Here is a 26,597-nt window from a genome sequence, read left to right as displayed (position 1 = left end):
ATTATATTTATACACTCAAACATAGGATGTCTAATTTCCTTCCAAAGTAACTGACAGATAAAACCTGCTGATATATTTACTTTTCAGAAATGTTGTTATAGCTTTTTTAGTAATTAGTATTATACTTGAGAAGATATTTCAACCAAAAACAACTTACTTAGGATTGCCAGACTAATTTACACATTTCATTAGTTTGCAAATTTCAAAGAAGGCTCATGGGGCCTGATTTTACCATCAAATTGTGCCCATTTTCAGGCACAAAAACTTGATAAAGTCGGGCGTGAGGCGAGTAGCGCAATTCGTGCCTGCATCAGCTCTGTTTCCCCCCTCACCAAGGCCCGAAAATGGCCACGATCAAGACTGCGCCCAAAACAGGTATTTAAATGCACATGCATGCATTTAAATTGACTTAATAGGCTGCACACCCAACCTTACCAGCACTTCCCACTTTACCACTGCATTCGCCTATCCAAAATTGACAGACATGCTCCACAAAATTCGGTGCTCCAGTTGGTGAGGTTAGTGTCGAGCGTCCGACAGCTCTCTGCTCGAGATCAGTGAGGGGGACAGGGGGCCTGCAATTGGGGTGCAGGGATGAGGAGGTCAGTAACGTTGGGGGGGGGTAAGGCAATGTCTGTGGGGGCCAGATGAGGCATTATCTGGCTCAGGAGCAAAGTGGCAGGGGAGCGGCATTGTATCAATTATTTTTGCGCATGCACAGTTGCAGGTTGCAGGGTTTCAGGTGCGTTATGCCCCACCCACAGGCTTGTGCAGTGCGATTCAGAATCGCTGATGTTTTTGCAGGCAGAGTGTGTATGGGGGTGCCTGAGAACAGATCTAAACGTCAGATCTGAAACACTCCCAGTTTCAAGTCCACTCAACACTTTGAATCAAAATGGTAAAATTGGGCCCATGATTTTACCCCAAACATGAAACTTACAGGTTTTCCAACAATCATAATCTGGGAAACCAACACGGTTGATGAAAGAACTTTAAAAATCTTGTTCCTTTTATGCTAAACTAAATAAACAGAAAAAAAAAATGTACTTGTAAAAATCTATCCAAGAGAATAACCAGAAAGTTTTAGGCAGAGATTTTTGAACCTGTTAATTAAGGAGTCTTATTCATGTCTTAACATGCCATTGTTGACAATGAAATCACTATAATACCATTCTATCTTCAATAGTGTGCATCAAAAAAAAGTGGGGGAGATGCAGCGCTCAAAGCTACTATTCTTAAAATGAGAATCCCATTACCTCAGAGTCAGAATCACTCAGCTAACTATGTTTAAAATTGATTCTTGAATAAAATAGATGGATCATCAATAGCTCAATAAATGCACTGAATGACATACCAAGTCACTAGGATAAGGAAATCCCAGTTTTGATCCTTAAAGCAAAGCAACTGCTGAGGGGGTGAATAATGCACTGGGGAAGGGAAGTCAATAACTAAGCCAAGGTTCCAGATCCTAATCCTTTGCAGTGAGCTCTGTTAGAAGGCACATACAGTCTTGATTCAATATCTGTATGTGGCTTGGCGCTGATGTTTTCTTTAGTTAATAGATGTAGTGATATACAACATTCAATTTCAAATGTGAAGAGTAGCCATTTAGGCAAGATACAAGAACCATATTAAAATATTTGTTCTGCCTTGGGAGAAAGGAAGAGGAGAAATTAAAAAAAATACTTTTGGGAAGGGGGGGGAGCTGAAACCACATATGGTGGGATATTAGCACCTCACCACACCTGTTGATCAGCGCTGTGAGCTGGGAAAACAGTATGCGATGCTAAAATTGCTATCTTCCCTTCCCTTTTTAAATGGTGCAAATCGCTTCACACTCAAAAAAGGCCCGAAGCCTATTAGCATCAGATTGACTGGATTTCCATATGATTAGGGAGTCTGGCACACATATCTCCCACCCTTCTTGGATGCTTCCCATCTCCCCAGCATAATGTCACACCAACATCATTACTGGTCTCCATTATAGAAGATCAAAGCCTCCTGGGTGGTTGGAGCATCACTAGGCAGTGCCCATGTGGCACACTGGCCATTCCAGTGGGGTACAGCTAGGGGCAGTACCAAGGGGGAGCATGTCAGGTGTCATTGCAAGGCCCTGATGCTGGCAACCCAATGTGGTGGAGAACATGCCACTAATGAAAAAGGAGTGGTCTGATGTCTGTGGAGGGTGAAAGGACGTCTCCCAGTTCACCAGTGGGTCAGGTCGCCCTAGTGAAAATAGCACACAAACATTGAAACCAGTTTCACCAGCATGTTAGACTCACTCCCCTGTAGTAGCGCTCAGGACGCAGACCAGCTGCAAAACTCTGCCAAGCAGATGAGCCAAAGAAACTACACCATCTACATGCACACCAAGAACAGGAAACCTGAGAAACTCGGCATCACCATCAGCAACAACCAAGCCTCCCCCGGCACCACAGTAGATAACAGTACCATCGCAGAGAAGTCTACTGTCAACTTGTCGGACTAGTCCAACACTGGTGTCAAGCTCCCACCTGTTCAAAAAAGTGACTGTGTCAAAATATTGCGATCCAGAGCACATCAAAAAGACTGGTGCGGAGGACTCCTGCTTACTCGCTGTTGTCACACTTAAGGATGTTTTAGGAAAAGTCCACCCATACTATTTTCAACACTCTCATTTAAAAAAACTCTAGAAGGGAAACAATATTCCAGGATAAAACCTGATTATATTTTAAGGCATTTTTAAATTGTAAAAGGGGAAACTTGTAGCCTCATAGTTCAGAATGGTGGAAGGAGGGTGTGGAATTTACATTGCTAGCCTGTGTACAGGTTACATGGCTCCACTGCACACCCAGGTCATTTTTCCAGAGACCAAATAGGGAACCAGCAGGGGTATCCACCCACAAGTGGTACCTACTAAGACACAAAGTTACATTAATGCCTGTTAATGGATGCCAAATGTGATTTTCTGGTAAGCCTGCAGACACCAAGGAATAGTTCAACTGCCTAAAGGCAACATCTAATAGATCAAAGGCTATGGCTTCAGTCTTTCCAGTGAATTGGAGAAGTCTGTGTTTGCGTGTTTATCCACAGCCAGATGGCAGACAAGCAGTCTGATAATGTAGTAAAGATGGAGAAAAGAGGCAGCGAGATACAGCTGGGTGTCTTCAGTGTACATATTAAAATTAACTGTGTTCCCAGCTGGTGTCACCAGGGGAGTGGCACGTTAATGAGAAATTGGTGGGGGGAGCAGGTTGTCGAATATGCAGTCCAACCAGCTGGACACAGTGGACTGATGCTACAGGAAGATGGTGCAGTCAAACTTTCAAAAGCTGCAGATTCCTTGTGAAGAACAAGGAGGGATAGTTTACCTTTGTCATAATCATGTAGGATGCAATTTGACGCTTTGAATCCACATTGGTACTGTGGTGGAATTGTAACCTGATTGGAGAAATTCAACAATGGGCTTCTAGGGAAGATTGGCACAAATTCTGGAGGTGACAATACATTCAAGAACTTGAAAGAGTTGGATATCAGCAGTAATTTGCAAAAACGTAGGGTACTTGGTTAATTTTTTGAAGTGACGACTATGGATTTGAGAGGGGGAGAACACCTGAAATTAGAAAACGATTAATATCAGCCAACATAGAAACTAGGTGGGGAGTAAGGCAGTTAGTGGGAATAGGGTCAAAGGAGCTAGTGGGTCTAATGGAAAAGGTGGGATGAGGGAGAAAGGAGAGAAGGGAGAGAATAATGCAAGTTCAAAATTACAGCAGAATGAAAATTTAGAGGAAGCTTCAATAGGTGGTCTGGGGAGAGACAGAAGTGGCAAAGGCAACTGATCAGATACTTTCAATCTTAAGTGGAAAAATTGTCCATGAACTCCATGCACTATGCAGCTGAGGGTGCAGGAGACAAGATATCAAGATAGTGATTTAGAATAAGAGCAAAGGTGAGGTTGCACCGGGGTAACGGCCAAGATGAGAAAATGTAGTGGCTTTAATATGGACAATAAAATTGAAAACAGAGATAAGTTGAGCAAATAAATAGTTGTAGAAATGCCACAGTGCACAGAGGGAAACAGATTGTTGGATCGTGAAAGTGCAGCAAACCACTTCTGAGTGGTCTTCTAAGTGTGTGGAGGTCTTGCTGCGGCTGTATAGGGCATTGGTGAGGCCGCAGCTGGAGTACTGTGTGCAGTTTTGGTCGCCGTACTTACGCAAGGATATTTTGGCCTTGGAGGGAGTGCAGAGGACGTTTACTAGGCTGATACCGGAGTTGAGGGGGTTGAGCTATGAGGAGAGGCTGAATAAACTAGGCTTGTACTCGTTAGAGTTTAGAAGAATGAGGGGAGATCTCATTGAGATGTATAAGATGATGAATGGGATGGATAGGATAGAGGTGGAGAGACTCTTCCCGCTCAGAAAGGACAGTAGGACTAGGGGGCACAGCCTCAAGATAAAGGGGGTGTGGTTTAGAACGGAGGAACTTCTTCACTCAAAGGGTGGTGAATCTCTGGAATTCTCTGCCCGTTGAAGTGGTGGAGGCTGTCTCGCTAAATATTTTTAAGACGCGGGTTGATGGGTTTTTGATAAGAGAGGGGATTAAGGGTTATGGGGAGAGGGCGGGAATGTGGAACTGAGCCACGACAGATCAGCCATGATCTTATTGAATGGCGGGGCAGGCTCGAAGGGCTAGATGGCCTACTCCTGCTCCTATTTCTTATTTATGTTCTTATGTGTGGAGACCAATGCAATTTCCAATTAATCCCTGAGCCACCACTTAACTGCAGTGGTTTCAGGGATAACGGGTGTTAGTTAGCTCATTAATGAGCTTAACAGACATCCTGCTGCCACCAGCAGGGAATCATGCATCAGAATTGTCTGCCTTTTGGCTTAACTAGTAGAAGATCTTCCCCACCAATGAGTGACTGGCATGGAGCCTCTCCAATCATTAAGTGGACCTGCATACCATAGTTCCTGCCATAATGGGCTGCATAAAATCCATCACAAAGTCAAGCACAAATTGTATTTTGCTATAATAACATAAGAACATAAGAAATAGAAGCAGGAGTAGGCCATCTAGCCCTTCGAGCCTGCCCCGCCACTCAATAAGATCATGGCTGATTTGAAGTGGATCAGTTCCACTTTCCCCACTTTCTCCCCATAACCCTTAATTCCCCTGTCTATCAAAAACCTATCTACCCATGACTTAATTATATTTAAAGGGGTAGCCTCCACCACTTCAACGGGTAGAGAATTCCAGAGATTCACCACCCTTTGAGTGAAGAAGTTCCTCCTCAACTCTGAACTGCAATTGATTTATAGATCAACAGACTCAATTCAAATCATTACAAGTTGGCTTCAGTAACAGTGCAAAATAACAGTGTTGTTTCCTTATCATAACTTAAACAAATTACCTTATAATTACCAATCTCCCCCACATTACATCAAGCCTGGAAGAATCTTGCTCTTTCAGCTTTTGATTTAAAAACCTCACTGATTGTCTGGGCATCTGTGATCATAAATCGAGAGGAAGTGTTTCCCCAAAACACTTCGGAGTATGGTAGGATGAGAGAAGAATTGGCGAATGTGGACTGGGGGAGCGCGTTGGAAGGTAGGTCTGCTGAGGAGCAGTGGAGGATCTTTAAGGAGATCTTTCTTGGTGCTCAGCAGAAATTTATTCCGATGGTCAAAAAGGACAGTAGGAGGAGAGGTAATAAGCCATGGATAACGAAGGAGGTGAAGGAAAGTGTTAAATTAAAAGCGGAGGAATTTAGAGTAGCTAAGAGCAGTGGGCGAGAAGAGGATTGGGAAAGGTTTAAATGTCAACAAAGATTGACAAAGAAGTTGATAAAGGAGGGTAGGAGAAGCTATGAAGCTGGGCTAGCACTTAATATAAAAAAGGATAGCAAGAGTTTTTATAAATATATAAAAAGGAAGAGGCTGGCTAGGGTGAACGTTGGTCCTTTAGAGGGTGAGAAAGGGGAGCTAGTGGTAGGGGATGGGGAAATGGCTAAGGTCTTGAATAACTTTTTTGTTTCTGTCTTCACGGAGGAGGACGTGAATAATTTGCCGGGTGTTAGCGATGGAAAGGTGGTAGGAATGGAGGGTCTTAATGACATTACTGTTACTAGAGAGGCGGTGCTCGACAGACTGGAGGGGCTGATTGTGGACAAGTCGCCAGGACCGGATGGAATGCATCCGAGGGTTCTGAAAGAAATGGCGGAGGTTATAGTGGATGCCTTGGTGGTTATTTTCCAGACGTCGCTGGATTCCGGGGAAGTGCCGGAAGATTGGAAAACGGCTAATGTTACGCCGTTGTTTAAGAAGGGTGCCAGGCAAAAGGCGGGGAATTATAGGCCGGTTAGTTTAACGTCTGTGGTAGGTAAAATGTTAGAATCCGTCATTAAGGAGGAAATTGCGAGGCATCTTGAAGGGAATTGCTTGATAGGGCAGACGCAACACGGTTTCATTAAAGGGAAGTCGTGTCTGACAAATTTACTGGAGTTCTATGAGGATGTGTCTAGGGCAGTGGATAGAGGAGAGCCGGTGGATGTGGTCTTTCTGGATTTTCAGAAGGCGTTTGACAAGTACCTCACAAGAGGTTATTGCAGAAGGTCAGGGGACATGGAGTTGGGGGTAGGGTGTTAGCGTGGATAGAGGATTGGTTGTCAAATAGAAGGCAGAGAGTGGAGGTCAATGGGTGCTATTCGGATTGGCGGTTGGTGACTAGTGGGGTGCCCCAGGGGTCGGTGCTGGGGCCTCAGCTATTTACCATTTATATAGATGATCTGGAGGAGGGAACCGAGTGTAGGGTGTCGAAATTTGCTGATGACACCAAGATTGGGGGAAAGGCAAATTGTGCGGAGGGTGTGGAGAGTCTGCAGAAGGATCTAGATAGGCTGGGCGAATGGGCCAGGAAATGGCAAATGGAATTTAATGTTGGCAAGTGTGAGGTGGTCCACTTTGGTAGGAAGAATGGTAGGAAGGACTATTACTTACGTGGCGAAAAACTGCAGCAGGCGACGGTGCAGAGGGACCTTGGGGTCCTTGTGCATGAGTCGCAAAAACCCAGCTTGCAGGTGCAGCAGGTGGTCAGGAAGGCGAATGGGATGCTGGCCTTCATAGCGAGGGGGATTGAATATAAAAGTAGGGAGGTCTTGCTGCAGCTGTATAGGGCATTGGTGAGGCCGCAGCTGGAGTACTGTGTGCAGTTTTGGGCGCCGCACCTGCGCAAGGATGTTTTGGCCCTGGAGGGAGTGCAGAGGAGGTTTACTAGGCTGATACCGGAGTTGAGGGGGTTGAGCTATGAGGAGAGGCTGAATAAACTAGGCTTGTACTCGTTAGAGTTTAGAAGAATGAGGGGAGATCTCATTGAGACGTATAAGATGATGAATGGGATGGATAGGATAGAGGTGGAGAGACTCTTCCCGCTCAAAAAAGACAGTAGGACTAGGGGGCACAGCCTCAAGATAAGGGGGAGGCGGTTTAGAACGGAGTTGAGGAGGAACTTCTTCACTCAAAGGGTGGTGAATCTCTGGAATTCTCTGCCCGTTGAAGTGGTGGAGGCTGCCTCGCTAAATATTTTTAAGAAGCGGGTTGATGGGTTCTTGATAAGAGAGGGGATTAAGGGTTATGGGGAGAGGGCGGGAAAGTGGAACTGAGCCACGACAGATCAGCCATGATCTTAATGAATGGCGGGGCAGGCTCGAAGGGCTAGACGGCCTACTCCTGCTCCTATTTCTTATGTTCTTATGTTCTTATATGAATACACTTTAAAATATAACCCTTAAGTGCAATTCTTTCCACTACCCCTACCAAACCAAAACATTTTGACAAACCGGCATTACCAATTTATTTTAATTGAATGAACATTGGCATTAAAGTAATTGCAACTGAAAAATATAGGTTAGAAACTTTTACATTTAGCTAGTAACATTTACCTACATAACTTTGGATTCATCTCAAAAGTAAATCATTGCTTTAAGTATCTTAGAATATTTTATGAACAAGAATAAGCATTAAAACAGCTATTTATGGTGTTTTTGTAGTAGACTCAAGTATACCGAAGACAGAATAGTTCAGTAATATTGTGTCATGATTTAAATATATTAAATGTACATCCTATGTACATCTTTGTGCCATTTATGGCACATTACAGATACTATATTGATATGCTTTACTCCAAACAGCACTTGTTTTACATTTTCCATTATGGTAAAAAGATAAAAACAGGCTGCAGTTGGTGACATTGACAATCACATGGGTTGCCACATACAACCCAGTTGAATAGTGTCTGACTGTTAAACAAGTTAATGGCTCAGATTTGACAGTAATCAGCAAACACACAGTGCTGGGCATTCATCACGCTTTCCCCACAAACTTCCTGTGAATTTTTTCAGCTTGATGTAATTAGAAAGATAAAACAGCGCAATGCCCTCTATTGTCTGGGAGTGGGAAACGGGGTGGGGGGGGGGAGGGAAGAAGGGAGTCTGGCACCTATGTGAAAAGGACTCTCAATAGCGTGCCTTCTTAACCAAATTGAAGAATCCTTAGACTGCAGCTAAACCAATAAGTGTGAGTTAGAATATACAATTCAATGTACAAATGTTCAGACAGGGAAATGAGGGGAAAGATGAAACTGAAAGAGTCAGAAAAAAGATTTTTTAGGAAGCTGGAATTTTAAAAAAATTCCCAACAGTAATTAAAATCTGAAAGAACGAAATTCAATACATTTAAAGGGAAATTTTCAGTCCTAGAGAGAGCATGACACGGTTAAAAATTCACTTACACTTGAATGGACAAGTTCTAACTTATCCTCTTCAATGGATAACTATCGCACTAAATTCATCCTTTTTGTATGCACGTCTCTCAGCAAGATACCAGTATCCCAAAGCTTCTGAAGGAGTTTGGCAAATGAAATGGAAACTTCCTGGTTTGCACATTTAATTGCACCAGATCCCAATTTGCTGTTTGATATACTCCCAGATGACAGAGAATACTGACAGACAAGTGTTATTACTGCTGCAAAATTTAGATGATTATTGTTGTCTCATAAATGTAAATTTACTTGCACAATATGTCTATATCAGAAGTTTCCTGGAAACATTGTGCCACAGCTGAGAATGAGAAAACATTTGAAATGCCACTTTTTGGACATTAGATACTTAAAAAAGAAATTCTGTTCCATTTTCTTCACATTTAGAAAATACCATGAATGTTTATTAGAGAACAACTGATAATAAATCACAAGTCCAGAAAATAACAGCCTAAATGAATAGGATTTATAATCATCTAGAGAGAAATAATTTGATTAGAGATAGTCAACACGGTTTTGTGAAGGGTAGATCGTGCCTCACAAACCTTAGAGTTTTTTGAAAAGGTGACCAAAGAGGTGGATAAGGGTAAGGTAGTTGACGTGGTGTATATGGATTTTAGCAAAGCATTTGATAAGGTTCCCCATGGTAGGCTACTGCAGAAAATGCAGATGCATGGGATTGAAGGTGATTTAGCAGTTTGGATCAGGAATTGGCTAGCTGATACAAGACAGAGGGTGGTGGATGATGGGAAATATTCAACCTGGAGTTCAGTTACAAGTGGTGTACCTCAGGGATCTGTTTTGGGGCCACTGCTGTTCATCATTTTTATAAATGACCTAGATGAGGGTGTAGAAGGATGGGTTAGTAAATTTGCTGACGACACCAAAGTCGGAGGAGCTGTAGACAGTGAGGATGGATGTTACAGTTTGCAGAGGGACATAGATAAGCTGCAGAGCTGGGCTGAGAGGTGACAAATGGAGTTTAATGCGGAAAAGTGTGAGGTGATTCACTTTGATAAGAGTAACAGGAGTACAGAATATAGGGCTAATGGAAGGACTCTTGGTAGTGTCGACAAGCAGAGAGATCTCAGTGTACACGTGCATAGATCCCTAAAAGTTGGCACCCAGGTTGATAAGGTTGTTAAGAAGGCGTACGGTGTGTTAGCTTTTATTGGTAGAAGGATTGAATTTCAGAGCCGTGAGGTCATGTTGCAACTGTACAAAACTCTGGTGCAGCCGCACTTGGAGTATTGCACACAGTCCTGGTCGCTGCGTTATAAGAAGGATGTGGAAGTATTGGAAAGGGTGCGCAGGAGGTTTACCAGGATGTTGCCTAGTATGGTGGGAAGGTCTTATGAGGAAAGGCTGAGGGACTTGAGGTTATTTTTGTTAGAGAGAAGAAGGTTAAGAGGTGACCTAATTGAGGCATACAAGATGATCAGAGGGTTAGATAGGGTGGACGGTGAGAGCCTTTTCCATTGGATGGTGATGGCTAACACGAGGGGACATAGCTTTAAATTAAGGGGTGGTAATTATAGGATGGATGTCAGAGGTAGGTTCTTTACTCAGAGGGTAGTAAGGGCGTGGAATGCCCAGCCTGCAACAGTTGTGGACTTGCCAACTTTAAGGGCGTTCAAATGGATAGGCATATGAATAACATTGGAATAGTTTAGGTTAGAGGGTCATTAGATTGGTTCCACTGGTCAGTGCAACATCAAGGGCCGAAGGGCCTGTACTGCGCTGTTATGTTCTATGAATAAGTTGAAGAATATTCATCTCTAGAGGGCGGCACAGTGGCTAACACTGTTGCCTCACAGAGCCAGAGACTCAGGTCTGATTCTTGGCTTGGGTCACTATCTGTGTGGAATCCACACATTACCCCAGTTTCCTCCCACAGTCCAAAAGACATGTTGGTTACGTGCACTGGCCATGCTAAATTCTCCCCAAGTGCACCCAAACAGACACCGGAGTATGACGGCTAGGGGATTTTCACAGTAGCTTCATTGCAATGTAAGCCTACTTGTGACAGTAATAAATAAACTCAAATTAAAACTTACTTTTATGCTGTTGAGAATCAGGAATGATACCTTCTTCTAACAATGCAAAGCCAGAAGTGACCAGTGAAAACGCTAGTCCAGCATTGTTCTTTCTCCATTAGGGCAAAGCACAGTTCTGATGTTTATGCTTGCTTGCATCTGTTCACCACCACCTACATTTAATGTTAGAAAGCTGACACCAACAATAAGCTTGAAAGCATGCATGTCCATTCTGAATCTATTGCCATATAACACCCACCGCAAATCAGTTAAACAGAATCTATGTTTGGAACACAGCAATTTTCTGCACATTTTGAATTACTGTATAATCAAAAATAGTTTGGCAGTGATGAAAAAAATTACCAAATTTATTCAATGGAAAATAAACAAATTTAGAATAAATACAGAAAACCAAAGCTTCATCACCAAACTCTTTAAAATTGTGTGAAAACGTAAAAAGGTCATCATGTTCAAAAGTACTGAAGAATACAGATTAAGGACAGCACGTGAAGATACTACAAAGTCACCTGTGTCCCCAGATTTGACAGTGCAAGGGACAGAGGAAAGAAAATATCACCAGATGCCTACTCCTGCTCATCATCCAGAATCCAGGTTAAAAATTCTCATGTTGCAGTTAATCACCTGAAATCAGTGTGCACTGACTGGTTCTTGTTCCTTCCATCAAAAGTAACAGTTTCTCCCTACCTACACAGTCCAGACCGCTCATGGTTTTGATGACCTGGATCACAACTCCTCTTAATCTAAAACAAAAGCAAAATACTGTATACTCTGGAAGTCTGAAATAAAACACAAAATGCTGGGAATACTTAATAGACCTGACAATCTATGGAGAGAAAAGGTTAATGCTTCAGCTTAAATAGAAGGTTAGTAACCCAAAATATTAACTCTGTTTCTCTCTTCACAGACGCTGCCAGAACTCTGGTTTCTTTTCAGCATTTTGTCCTTTTATCTATTCTTAAAATTCTATTCTTCAAGGAGAACTAACCATGTAACTGAAGTTCATCATCCCTGGAACCATGTTCACACACATTGCATCCTTTGTAATAATGCCTCTCATCCTTCCTGAAGTGTGGTGCCCAGAGGACATAATACTCCAGTTGGGGCAGTTTCATACAGGTTTGTCATAACATTATTGCTTTTGTACTCCATGCACCAATTTATAAAGATTAAGATCCAGATGCTTTATATGCATCAGTTACTTCTTTATTTTTCTTCCCACCATGATGTTATTATTTGGTGGGTTATAAAATCAGTGACTTTTTCTCCTTACTACTTCTGATTTTCACCAAATGGATTCAACTTTTTTCCCCCCATAGAACCTATATCATCCTTCACTATCGCCTTAATGTCATCCTTAAATATCAGAGCTGCATCACCTCTCTTATCTTCCTTCTGTCCTTCCTTCTGCTACCTCTGGATATTTAACTCCCAGTCATGACCATCCTGCAACCATGTTTCTGTAATGGCCACCAAATCATATTCGTTCGTGATGATTTGTGCCGTCAACTTATTTATCTTGTCTTGAATGCTAAAGCATTCAGACAAAGTGTCTTCATGCTAGTTTTTGTACCTTTGTTTTGAATCCTAACACCTCCATTGATAACATCTCCTGAGTTCCCCTTCTTTTTAACTTTTTTCCCAATTTTCAATGTAGTTGAAACTTTCTCCCCACACTAACTTGCTGCTTTGCTTTCTATTAACCATTATACTTCCCGTGGTTTTACTCTTTCCTTCCCCCTCACTTGCTAGTTTGAAGTCCTTGTGAACACTCAATTTATCCTTTTCACTACAGCACTGGTCTCATATCAGTTCAGGTGATGACTGTCCCAACGGTACAGATCCCTCCTGTTCCAATACTGATGCCAATGCCCCATGAAATGGAATCCCTCTTTTCCACACCATTCCTTTAACCGTGTGTTAACTTTCCTAATTTTCTCAACCCTATGCCAATTTGCATGTGGCTTAGGTAGTAATCCAGATATTATTATCCTCAAGGACCTGTTCTTTAAATTTAGTTCTAATGCCTGATAATCCTCAAACAGGTCCTCCTTCCTAGTTTTGCCTGTGTTGTTTATTCCAACATGGACCACAACATCTGGATCCTTCCCCTCCCACATCCTTTCAAGCCAGTCAGAGATGTCCTTCAACCTGGCACCAGGCAAGCAACATACCATATGGGACTCATGATCTGGCTTACAAATGATGCTATTAATCCCCCTAATTATAGAATCCCCAGCAACTACTACTTGTCTTTTTGCTCCCCCCTCTTGAATGGCCTCCTGTATCATGGTGCAGTGGTTGGCTAGCTTATCCTTTCTACGACCCTTTTCCTCATCCACAGAGGGAGCAAGTGCCCCATACCTGTTGGACAAGTTCAAGAGCTGAAGCTCCTCAGTTCCTGAATTCAGGATCCCCCTACCTGACGCACTTGCAGTCAGACCCTGACCAAATCCAAGGTACTTAATCTACCTGGGTGTGACTGCTTCCTGAAACAAAGCATCCAGGTAACTCTCCCCCTCCAGATGTGCCACAGCATCTGAAGCTCAGAGTCCAGCTCATCCATTTTGAGCCAAAGTTCTTCAAGCAACTAACACTTGCTGCAGATGTGGTCAATGCAGTTCGCAATGGGATCTACCACCTCCCACATCATACAACTATAGCACATCAGCTGCCCAGCCATCTCTACTTAGTTAATTAATTTAATTGGGTTCTTTTTAGTTTTGCATTGTGCTTTTTCAAATTGAACACAGATTTCCTACCCGCCAATCACATCACAACTTTCCAGTGACATCACTTCTCAGGGTTTTTTTTCCCCTGGAAGTTCAGATTTATACAGTGTTGCTGCTGCTCTGCCTGCTCCCTGGAAACACAGTACATACCCACATCATGGCTCCCTGGAGGACAGGCTGCAGATCCCAGAGGTAAGTTAGATTTATACTCAAGTGCTGTTGCTGCTCCGCCCTCTGACTGCTCCCTAGTGACTTTCCCCTGCCTGCAATCCTCATCATGACTTTTCTTTGGTTACAAGAGGTGGTAGGGAGGGAAACGCTGTAGTAATGTTTGGGGTTTATCTGTCCCTTTACAAACCACTTTCTGGAAGCAGTAACTGCACCTTTGCAAATCTTCCCCACAACTGTCAATCAGCATCACCACTCTGCTACCCTTATTGGATCTCCCTGTGTCTGCGTGGGTTTACTCTGGACGCTCCAGTTGCCTCCTGATTGTTCCAGTTAGACGATTTGGTTGTTTGAGTGGACCTAAGTAAGATGCTGAGAGTCAGTGCAGACTTCATGGACTGAATGGCCTTTCCTTCTGCACTGTAGGAGTTCTATGATTCTATGAACAGTTCATCTTTCTTCTCAACTCAGCATTGAATTCAGCAAGTTTAGACTGCAAATGCTCCCCTCCACCTTGACTATCTCCCTTTTCTTTCTTGTTTCCCTAACTTGTCCCAAACGAACTCTGCCTTCTCTTGTTCAGTTTTGCTCCTACTGAGTATGGACCATTGTTCTAATAACACATTCTGCTTCCCACCTTTGCCACTGTTAAAACTCTTCAGTCCCCCAATGGCACTTCTAACAACCCCTTTGTCTCATTCCCATGACAAAATCTTTGTCAATCTCTCCTTAATTGCAACCAATCACTGACTTTCCATTCTGTCTCACTCTCCAAGTTATAATTCATCACATTTCTATTCCTTTTCAGTTTGTAGAAGGGTCATATGTAACCGAACAGAACTACCAGGGTTCGTAAATTAGCTGAAAGAATAAACAAATTTGCATTTATATAGTGCCAATTTTCACGGCCTTCAGGACACTGGAACACAATCCACAATCAAGTAATTCTGAATAAAACAGGAAAATTGAAAATACTCATGCAAAATTTGGTAGCATCTGTGGAGGGAGAAACAAGGTTTGTGACCATTCATCAGAACGAGGTGCCCTCTCTCTCCCAACTTTTTAGATTTACTCAGCATCCAAGCCATTATTGTTGAGGGAAAAATCCAGGCAGTAAGGACCTCAAAATCCTGCCCAGACTGCTGCCTGCCACTCTACCACCAAGAAGCTGTCTCCAGGGAGAACTGGAGGTCAACTGGAAAATAAGCCTTTAAAAGGACCTTAATTGATAACATAAGAACATAAGAAATAGGAGCAGGAGTAGGCCATCTAGCCCTTCGAGCCTGCCCCGCCATTCAATAAGATCATGGCTGATCTGTTGTGGCTCAGTTCCACTTTCCCGCCCTCTCCCCATAACCCTTAATCCCCTCTCTTATCAAAAACCCATCAACCCGCTTCTTAAAAATATTTAGCGAGGCAGCCTCCACCACTTCAACGGGCAGAGAATTCCAGAGGTTCACCACCCTTTGAGTGAAGAAGTTCCTCCTCAACTCCGTTCTAAACCGCCTCCCCTGCTCCCCACATCTCACCTCTGGAAAAGTCCCTCATGCAAAGGATGGTGCCAGCAAATTGGCATCCCAGCTAGCTGCATAAAATTCCAAGTCTGCTCACCTCCTTGCTTACTTTCAGGACCCAAAAGTCCAGCCCTGGTTTCCAAAGTTTCTTCATGCCTGATCGCTAAACAGTTCCCTGTAAATATATATTTTAGTAGACTGCCTTTAACCAAAGTTTGTGACAGTAACAGAAATCGCTCCACACAAGGGAGCTCTATTTAGAATCTGTGGTGTCCTGGACTAATGTTAAATTGCCTAAGGTCATCAGAGGAGAATTTTCCAGGTTCATTTCTCCTGATTGATCAATAATATACAACAACAGCTTATTTGATTTTTTTCTCTTCTGAGGCTTCCTAGGCACCACAATTGTATGAGAAGCCAGGTGGATTAAAAGATCATTTCCAGTCCAACATTTCTCATAGGTGCATATGGGTCTATTATTGTAATTGCTAAAAGTGAGCTTCAGCAGCAGTAAGACAATTAAAAACTGCAATACTCTCAGTTACTAAATGCAAGAATTCCAGAAAGTTGCACTTTCTGTTGAAAGAATTTACAACCAGGATCTTAGTCAAAATCAGGTTTCTCATACTGTATTCGAGGGATAAGTGGGAAGAGAGAAAAGAAAAGATTTTAAAGACTATTTTGCCAGCAGTAAATGCCGATACCAGTTAGTACAGCAATTAGGAGGTAGGATGAGAAAAAAATGTGACAACAATTTAACAAATAATTAGCCCTTTATTTCAGTGATTAACTGATCCATACAGACAAGAATGACTCCCAATTTGATCCCAGATGCTAGTTGAGCTGACCTCAGTTGGATGGGGTGATGTTAACAGAAAAAAAGAGTGCTCATGCGATAGTGCAATCCTATCCACGAACCCATCCTGCTGCTCTGATGTATATAAGATTAGATTCACTGCCAAGGTAATTTGACTTAAGTACCAGAGGGCTAATAAGAACATAAGAAATAGGAGCAGGAGTAGGCCATCTAGCCCTTTGAGCCTGCCCCGCCATTCAATAAGATCATGGCTGATCCGTCGTGGCTCAGTTCCACCTTCCTGCCCTCTCCCCATAACCCTTAATCCCCTCTCTTATCAAAAACCCATCAACCCGCGTCTTAAAAATATTTAGCGAGGCAGCCTCCACCACTTCAACGGGCAGAGAATTCCAGAGATTCACCACCCTTTGAGTGAAGAAGTTCCTCCTCAACTCCGTTCTAAACCGCGCCCCCTTTATCTTGAGGCTGTGCCCCCTAGTCCTACTGTCTTTTTTGAGCGGGAAGAGTCTCTCCACCTCTATCCTATCCATCCCATTCATCATCTTATACATCTCAATGAGATCTCCCCTCATTCTTCTAAACTCCAACGAGTACAAGCCTAGTTTATTCAGCCTCTCCTCATAGCTCAACCCCCTCAACTCCGGTATCAGCCTAGTAAACCTCCTCTGCACTCCCTCCAAGGCCAAAATATCTTTGCGCAGGTGCGGCGCCCAAAACTGCACACAGTACTCCAGCTGCGGCCTCACCAATGCCCTATACAGCCGCAGCAAGACCTCCCTACTTTTATATTCAATCCCCCTCGCTATGAAGGCCAGCATCCCATTTGCCTTCCTGACCACCTGCTGCACCTGCAAGCTGGGTTTTTGCGACTCATGCACAAGGACCCCAAGGTCCCTCTGCACCGTCGCCTGCTGCAGTTCTTTGCCACGTAAGTAATAGTCCTTCCTACCATTCTTCCTACCAAAGTGGACCACCTCACACTTGGCAACATTAAATTCCATTTGCCATTTCCTGGCCCATTCGCCCAGCCTATCTAGATCCTTCTGCAGACTCTCCACATCCTCCGCACAATTTGCCGTTCCGTCATCAGCAAATTTCGACACCCTACACTCGGTTCCCTCCTCCAGATCATCTATATAAATGGTAAAAAGCTGAGGCCCCAGCACCGACCCCTGGGGCACTCCACTAGTCACCATCCGCCAATCCGAATAGCACCCGTTGACCCCCACTCTCTGCCTCCTATTTGACAACCAATCCTCTATCCACGCTAACGCCCTACCCCCAACTCCATGTCCCTCGACCTTCTGCAATAACCTCTTGTGAGGTACTTTGTCAAACGCCTTCTGAAAATCCAGAAAGACCACATCCACCGGCTCTCCTCTATCCACCGCCCTAGACACATCCTCATAGAACTCCAGTAAATTTGTCAGACACGACTTCCCTTTAATGAAACCATGCTGCGTCCGCTCTTTCAAGCAATTGCCTTCAAGATGCCTCGCAATTTCCTCCTTAATGACGGATTCTAACATTTTACCTACCACAGACGTTAAACTAACCAGCCTATAATTCCCCGCCTTTTGCCTGGCACCCTTCTTAAACAATGGCGTAACATTAGCCGTTTTCCAATCTTCCGGCACTTCCCCGGAATCCAGCGACGTCTGGAAAATAACCACCAAGGCATCCACTATCACCTCCGCCATTTCTTTCAGAACCCTCGGATGCATTCCATCCGGTCCTGGGGACTTGTCCACAATCAGCCCCTCCAGTCTGTCGAGCACCGCCTCTCTAGTAACAGTAATGTCATTAAGACCCTCCAGTTCTACCACCTTTCCATCGCTAACACCCGGCAAATTATTCACGTCCTCCTCCGTGAAGACAGAAACAAAAAAGTTATTCAATACCTTAGCCATATCCCCATCCCCTACCACTAGGTCCCCTTTCTCATCCTCTAAAGGACCAACGTTCACCCTAGCCAGTCTCTTCCTTTTTATATATTTATAAAAACTCTTGCTATCCTTTTTTATATTAAGCGCTAGCCCAGCTTCATAGTTTCTCCTACCCTTCTTTATCAACTTCTTTGTCAATCTTTGTTGACATTTAACCCTCTCCCAATCATCTTCTCGCCCACTACTCTTAGCTACTCTAAATTCCTCCGCTTTTAATTTAACACTTTCCTTCACCTCCTTCGTTTTCCACGGCTTATTACCTCTCCTCCTACTGTCCTTTTTGACCATCGGAATAAATTTCCGCTGAGCACCAAGAAAGATCTCCTTAAAGATCCTCCACTAGCAACTAATTCCATCAAAACACCAAGGTGGAGTACAGTGGAATGAAAATCACAAAGAAAAAAATTATCAGCCTTTTCGACAAAAGCCATTAGGTCTATATTTTCCTTATGGTAAAACTAGTGAGTAGATCAGTTTGTCATTGCAAATGGACCCAAAAATCCATTTTCAGTATTACTCAATAGATTTCTCCCAGTCTTAAAGCAAAGAAAAAAGGTATTGAATGCAAGGATCTACCTGATGAGCCCTTGTTAATGGGTATGATGGCTATGTTGAACTGAAATGAGGAAATCAGCACTGAAATCTGCAGAGGCCAAGAAAGAGATACTCTATTCAGATGTCTCTCGAGACCTTGTGCTGGTGGAAAACAATGTATAAATTATGGAAACATTAGCACCAATATTATTTTAAATTGGTATCAACTGGGTAGGATTGTGGTGTCACAGTAACGTCACTGGACAAGTAAAAAAGGTAAAGTCACCATAGTCCCAGATGACCACAGACTGCCCTTCCCCTCAAAGTGGGTGACCGGCAGTGATTTAACCTGAGGGTCACCTGGCCTCCGGCAAGATGAAAAGTTGAGAAGGCGGGCCTTCATGAATAACTTCAGCCGGTACAGGAACTGAACTCAGCCAAAAGGACTTAAAACGTTAACTCTGCTTACTCTCCTTACAGATGCTGCCTGACATGCTGAGTTTTTCCACATCCTCTGGAAAGGAGTGGACCATGGTGTCACGGGAGCAGTCCCTGCAGAATGCTATCATAAGGATTGTAGTGAGGGGAAGATGAGTTTTTTGGTAGCATCATGTTGGAGTTGGCGGAAATTGCAGTGGATGATCGTTTGATGTATTTGATAGTAGTTGGTGAAATGCAAAGACAAAGACAAAGACAAGGGGGACCTAATGACAGTTCTAGAAGAGAAGGAAAGGGGTGAGGGCAGAGGTGCAGGACCAGTACCACCTCATATTAACCGAAGAGTTCTTTTTTCAAAAATCGAGCAACAAACTAGGTGGAATATCGTAATGTATTCACTTCAAAAACTGGTAGCAAATGTCTGTGAGGATGCTTCTACTTTAATTGCTCCATTACCATTTCACCCACCCCTCCCCTGTTCTCTACAAGCTGGGTAATAGACTGGATAATGCACGAGAGGTAACCTATTTCTAACCATCTAACAGTGTCACTCTGAGCTAACCACATGATGCACCAAACTGAGACAACACTCCTTTCCTTTGATCGCTGTAAGAAAATATGGCATCTAGATTTTTCCTTTTCAGGGACAATATTAAAATTGAAACTTCAGAAGAATTGAAGAAATCAAACTTTTCACTTAACTTACAATACTTAAAGACATTTCAGCAATACACCAAGGGTAAGATTTTTATTCCCTGATGGGGATGAACACGGAGGTGTTGGTGTGCCTGCACAATTCTGCCCAAGGACCATTTTCCCCACAGGTGGGGGGCAGCAAATTAACTGGAATTAAAGGCCTATAAAGTAAAATTGCCAGAGCAGGCCCCAAGGCCTGGGGAGCAAGGCCAGCTTGACGATCTGGAGAAGGGGGCTGAGTGTAGGGTAACAAAATTTGCTGATGACACGAAGATGAGTAGAAAAGCGAATTGCGTGGAGGACGCGGAAAGTCTGCAGAGAGATCTGGATAGGCTGAGTGAGGGGGCAAGGACCTGGCAGATGGAGTATAACGTTAGCAAATGTGAGGTTATCCACTTTGGAACAAATAATAGTAGGATGGAATATTATTTAAATAGTGAAAAGTTGCAACATGCTACTGTGCAGAGGGACCTGGGGTCCTTGTGCATGAATCACAAAAACTCAGCCTGCAGGTGCAGCAGGTGATCAAGAAGGCGAATGGAATGTTGGCCTTTATCGTGAGGGGGATAGAATATAAAAGCAGGGTGGTCTTGCTGCAACTGTACAAGGCACTGGTGAGGCCGCAGCTGGAGTGCTGTGTGCAGTTTTGGTACCCTTATTTGCGTAAGGATATATTGGCCTGGAGGAAGTACAGAGCAGGTTCACCAGGCTGATACTGGAGATGAGGGGGTTAGCTTATGAGGAGAGATTGAATAGACTGGACCTGTACTCGTTGGGGTTTAGAAGGCTGAGGGGGTATCTTATAGAGACTTACAAAATAATGAAGGGGTTAGATAGGGTAGAGGTAGAGAGATTCTTTCCACTTAGAAAGGAAACCAGAACTAGAGGGCACAGCCTCAAAATAAGAGGGGGGCAGTTTAGAACAGAGCTGAGGAGGAACTTCTTCTCTCAGAGGGTGGTGAATCTCTGGAATTCTCTGCCCATTGAAGTGGTGGAGGCTACCTTATTGAATATGTTTAAGTCACGGGTTGATAGATTTCTGATAGATAAGGGAATTAAGGGTTATGGGGAGCAGGCGGGAAAGTGGAACTAATCCACTTCAGATCAGCCATGATCTTACTGAATGGCGGGGTAGGCTCGAAGGGTCAGATGGCCTACTCCTGCTCCTATTTCTTATGTTCTTACGTTCTAAAAGCTGCCTGTAGATTGCTCTCTCCCAGGAGCAGTCTGGTGGGCCAATGAAACAGGCAGTCTTCTGAAGCACTCACTGCTAAATAGTCCACAGCTACGGTGGCACTCTGATCTGTGGAAGATTGATGGCCTGGCTACTGAGTTTTTTTTAAATGTAAAAGTATAATGGTTAGAGAGAGGGCACCTCTACTTTGAGATGCTCTCTCTCAAGTGAAAAGGCAGACTGCTGTTTCTTTGTGCTGGAAGGCCTCCTTTTAGCTTCAAGAGTTCACCCACTGTTATTAGCTGGATGCCAAGCACACTTTGACTATTAATTGGCAAATTTGGTGGGGCAGAGTGCTCACCTCCGGGTGACAATTCCCAACATAATGCAGAGTTGACCCGGATGTCAAGGTCATGACCCAAAATCTTGCCTTATACCTTGAAATACAATACTGTTTCTCAAATAGCTTTCAATATATCAAGGTTACTAAACAAATTCCAAAGTTGGATGCTCATTAATTCAAAAGAAAAGTTTCATCATCTGATGAAATCAAATATTAAATACATAAGTGGTTTGCAATTACAAGTACCAACATTTTTCTACAAAAGACAAGTGTTCTTACCTTGAAAGAAAGTTTAAAGAATATTAAGATTCCCAACCAAAATAAATTTAATCACTTCCCACCTAATCTCTTAAAAAAAACAATCAGAAAACTGCTCATAATTTGCAATTTAAACGTCTTTCAGTTAAAACGGGTACATTAAATATAGCATTGTAGAGGGAGGAATAATCCTGTAAAATGGGGGTTAAATAAATTTGGGGAGGGGGTGGCTAGGAAGGTGGTGGTACCTAGGGGTTAAATAAATTTGGGGAGGGGGTGGCTAGGAAGGTGATGCAATTTTGAATCACTTGTACCACTTAAATCAATGGTTCGGGCTCACTCTGCATGGAGTTCAAATTCAAACCGACAACAATCCATCTTTTCAGAAACTGTGTTCAGAAACTGTGCTCAGAAACCCATAAGAACTTGTTTGTATAGGGTGACCAGGTGTCCCAGTTTTGCCAAGTCAGTGATATCCCAACAGTTTTATCTAACATAGCCATCCATGCCCACGAACGCTTAACATTAATTTTGAGAAGCAATGTTAACATTGTAAAACTGCTGCTGCAATAAAAACTTCTGTAAAGTTGAAACTAATTCTTCAGAAATTGCATTTGTGCAAACACAAGCTAAGTCAATACAAGTTGCTCTATGCCAGCATGGAATGCATGTCCTGTCAGTCGTTTTGGTGCCAAAATATCAACATAGGCTTTACAATACAATTTAAACATTTTCATCATGTTTCAAAAGATGGCTGAACATTGATGTAGTATATGCAACTGGTGAGAAGATCAAATGGTTAAGAAATTATCTGCCAAAACTCAAATCACTTCAGACTGATAAGATTAATATTACTGTAGTTTCAAGTTAAGTGATGCAAAAGTTATTTTAGACCAAGCAGAAACTGAAATAGAGGTGACATTATTTCAAGCTTGAACCATACACATAAGACAGCACTAAATATAAACGGGGCATCTTCCCAAACAAGTGAACAGAAAGTGTTTCTACACTCCACTTTTTATGCCTTCTTGGGCCCGATTCAGTTGCCAGATAGGTAAAGGTTTGCAATGCAACAAGCTGTCAACCCACGCTCACTTTCAGCTATGGGGAATGCATGAGAACATAACAGATTATTAATGTTCTCTAAAAACATAATATTTTGTTTCAAAATTTCTTTTACAGTGCCAGTAAACTAAATTGAAGCATTAATCTTTGCTGAGTACAGTAAACTCACTAGGCCAACTTATCAATATGTTAAGTCTTAAATTGTATTAGTCATACGCAGTACCAAGCACAAAACAACATGGTTTTAGAATATCCCAGAAATGTTCATCTTTAGAGCAACCAGATATCAGTTTGGTGGGACAGTCTTCTTTCCCAACAACTTTTTTCCAGATTGGATAAATGTCCAGGCTTTCAGCTTCTCCGACACCCACCTTTTCCTACTAACCCTGCCCTCACATTAAATTTACCGTCAACAGACATAAAAAAATTCTTGTGCTAGTCTGACCTGAACCTTGGGAATTGGAATGTCGCCCCCACCCTCACCAACCATTAAGCTGCTGCATCATGATACCAGACACTCCAACATTTACAGAAAAATAAATCCTTCTCCCCAGCATTAGCCAGCTTTTAAGAACATAAGAAATAGGAGCAGGAGTAGGCCATCTAGCCCTTCGAGCCTGCCCCGCCATTCAATAAGATCATGGCTGATCTGAAGTGGATCAGTTCCACTTTCCCGCTTTCTCCCCATAACCTTTAATTCCCTTGTCTGTCAAAAACCTATCTACCCGTGACTTAAATATATTTAGCAAGGTAGCCTCCACCACTTCAACAGGCAGAGAATTCCAGAGATTCACCACCCTTTGTGTGAAGAAGCTCCTCCTCAACTCCGATCTAAACTGCCCCCCCCCTTATCTTGACACTGTGCCCTCTAGTCCTGCGATCCTTTCTAAGCAGGAAGAATCTCTCTACCTCTACCCTATCCATCCCTTTCATTATCTTATACATCTCTATAAGATCCACCCTCATCCTTCTAAACTCCAACGAGTACAGACCCAGTCTATTTAGTCTCTCTTCATAGTCCAACCCCCTCATCTCCGGTGCCTTGGGTTTCAACGCCTATTCACCATTCCATCACAACACCCCACCCCAAATGGCCAAACAGGGACTCCAAGTAGGAGGCCAACTGCAGGTGAGGCCAGTGGCAGAGAGCCAGAGGCCAGCTGCGGGTGAAGCAAGTGGCAGAGAGCCAGAGGCCCACAAGGGAGGTAATGATTCATAGGAGGTACTATGGTTAACTTAACTGAGGATAACTTATTCGAAGTCATGGAATAATTACCCCCTATAAATCAACGTCATGACCACTTGGGAGTCAGAAGGCATTCAGCCTCTGAGTGATGGCAGAAGATGGACAGTTGTGTCTGCCATCTGCAAGCTGCAGGTAAGGTGCTTGTTGGATGCATTCATCGATAAACCATCAATCAGCACTGAGGAAGGCGACAAGCAAGTTTGTTGAGCCATGGCATGTTCAATCAAATTTCTCTTTGGAAGATTACTTGCTTTCCTTCTTGCAACTCCAGGTGCAAACAAAATCTTCCACAGAGTTTAGAATTCAGGTTCAGACTGAAAGTGTCTATTATTAGTGAGCAAATTAAAATAAACAAGGCTTCTAAATGGAGATTTGTCTTACTATTATGCATTCCACAGTAAAATTAGAATGGAGTAGAGGATGTGACAAACAAAGCTTAGGTTCAGGTTTTTTGTTTAAAAAGGAATGAGGCAGACATATCATTGAAACGAAAGTCTGTAGTTCCTAAATGCTGTTTTCAATAATTTGATATCTTAACAGGGTGGCCAACTCTTGTCAATATGACCTCCTACATGCAACTGTCCCTCCCCCAGACTTCAAACTGTCAATCAGATTGTGCTTTCCCAAGGCTTGTCCCAGTTTTGACTTTTGAAAATCTGTTCAGCCTACTTATGTCAACCAAAAGTGAAAATAATTGAGGGAGAAGAAATTAGGCCAGCAAGAGAGTTCAAGTGACACAAACTCTACTGAGATAATCAATAATGGTCATCCCAACTAATAATCTTAACCACATACCTTGGAAGCCTGCGGAGTGGAAATAACATGCACTGTACTGGGCTTGACCCCATTAGGTTTGGATCGTTTGTAAAGAGCAAATCTGCTTTTTCTGCGTCCTCTGTCCCCATTTGGAAGAGACCCATTGTATCTGTAAGCAAAAAGAGATGTACATTATTTATGTAAGTTCTCAAGATCAAAGGCGGGTTTGAAAACAACCAGTAACTAAGAGAAAAGGGCATTAAAATAACCATATATTTTTCAGATCATGGAGCAAATTTAAAGTCATCAGTAATTAAGTTAAAATTCTATCCGGAAATCCCTGGTGTGCAACATTGCGACAGAAGTTGTTTTTGCAGGTACCATTTTGTTTTGTGTTTTCATCTGCAAGATTTCTCACAAAGACAGTTGAAGTCAGCCCAGAAGTAGCTTTGAGATTACAAGGAGTTGCAGGCCAGTTTCAGAGGGCTATCAGAAATCAAGGAGTTTCTAAGGACTAAATCACTAAGCAAGAGGTATTGAGGCCCAAGCTTGAATGAGGAATCCACAATCGAGGTGCTCAAGGAGAGTTGGAGGTTTGCCGCACTGGATGCTAGTGGGCAGACCCCAAGAAATCTCATACTTTGGAAAATAACAGGAATACTGAGAAGAATCGAAGCAAATTCCTAATAGCCGTGGCACACCTTGGTTTGGTCCCAAGGAAGTGAAATGAAGGAACCCTTGAGATTCTGTAAAACGTAGAGGAACTTGAGTATAAATAAAAGTAGAATGGGGAGCATCTCACCTTCAAACTTTCCATTCTCTCTCTGGAACAACCTGGGACTATGACAGGGTAAGAGCCGAGAGGATGTCTTCCCTCATGGGAGAGTCTAGGACCAGAGGGTGTCAATTTAATTCTTCTCTCAAAGGATTGTGTGTCTTTGGAACTCATGGCCACAAACAAAAGCGGAGGCAGAGTCCTTGTGTATATTTAAGGCTGAGATAGTTTTTTGATCAGTAAGGGAATCAAGGGTTATGGAGAAAGGGCAGGAAAGTGGACGTGAAGAATGTTTGATCAGCCATAATCCTACTGAATGGCAGAGCAGGCTCAAGGGGCCAAATGGCCTACTCCTGTTCCTCTTGTGGCTTTTTTCGTAGAACGAGACTGGGGCAGGGGTGGTATTGAGTCATGTGACTTGTGCTGAGGTTCACCTGACAGCGTCTGGTTGATGTGGCCTTTAGAAGATTAAAGGGATGCCTGCGTTGTTTTTGGATATAAAGGTGCAAGGTGTTAACAGTTGAAGACAAATTGCAGTAGCAATTGTTTATAGTAGATAGACTGATAGTTCCAAAGTCCCAGGAAAGTATTGAGATCATCAGGTTAGAATCACAGAATCCCTACAGTGGAGGAGGAGGCCAATTGGCCCATTGAGTCTGCACTGACTCTCAGAAAGAGCATCTTAGTCAGCCCTCACCCCCTCCAATCCCCATAACCCTACAAATTCACCATAGCTAATCTACCTAATCTACAAATCTTTAGACAATTCAGATGGCCAATCCACCTCACCATCACATTTTTGTAAACACTTGGAAGTACCCATTTACTTCCAAGATAAAAGAGAGTTGGGCTATCAAGGGTAGCTATTCAGCATTTCTACCTCAATGCATGTGATTCACGCCATCAAGGAGTTAGGGTTCAAGAGGAGAAGAATATCTAAAATATCTCCAAAACTCTCATACATAATTAGTTTCCCATGATCCAGGGGAGAGAGCAGTCAGAGGCTGAAAGTCAATACAGTTAATTGTTAAGGAATGAGCATGCAAGTTCATGCCAAAATGGAAAATACCAAATTCTGAGGATTTGAAATGAGGCTGGAAGATTTGCCTGCCTTATGCAAGAAGGCAAATCCGTATTTTAAAAAATCACTACCATAACGGATAGTTCTGAGCTTAAAGGTGTCCAGGTTGGTAAAGGAAAAGAATATAAATAAATCCTTGGGAGCCAAGAATCATTTGGGACTGGATCTGCAAAAAATCAAATTACTATTCAAGGAATAGCG

General features: G+C 42.9%; 1 protein-coding gene across 5 annotated transcripts in view; it reads right to left on the bottom strand.

The window, feature by feature from the left end:
• Positions 1-26,597, bottom strand: part of LOC145352624 (E3 ubiquitin-protein ligase pellino homolog 2) — a 211,450-nt gene that overhangs the window by 80,531 nt on the left and 104,322 nt on the right. For all 5 annotated transcript variants that reach the window (XM_080202754.1, XM_080202758.1, XM_080202757.1 and 2 more), the window contains exon 3: positions 24,580-24,709. In XM_080202754.1, coding sequence (XP_080058880.1) covers positions 24,580-24,709 — 130 coding nt within the window. The remainder of the gene's footprint in view (positions 1-24,579; positions 24,710-26,597) is intronic.

This window comes from Carcharhinus amblyrhynchos, chromosome 14, assembly GCF_965287045.1.
Source record: "Carcharhinus amblyrhynchos chromosome 14, sCarAmb.v2.hapA, whole genome shotgun sequence".
Taxonomy (NCBI): domain Eukaryota; kingdom Metazoa; phylum Chordata; class Chondrichthyes; order Carcharhiniformes; family Carcharhinidae; genus Carcharhinus; species Carcharhinus amblyrhynchos.
This window is presented reverse-complemented; position numbering and strand designations above follow the sequence as displayed.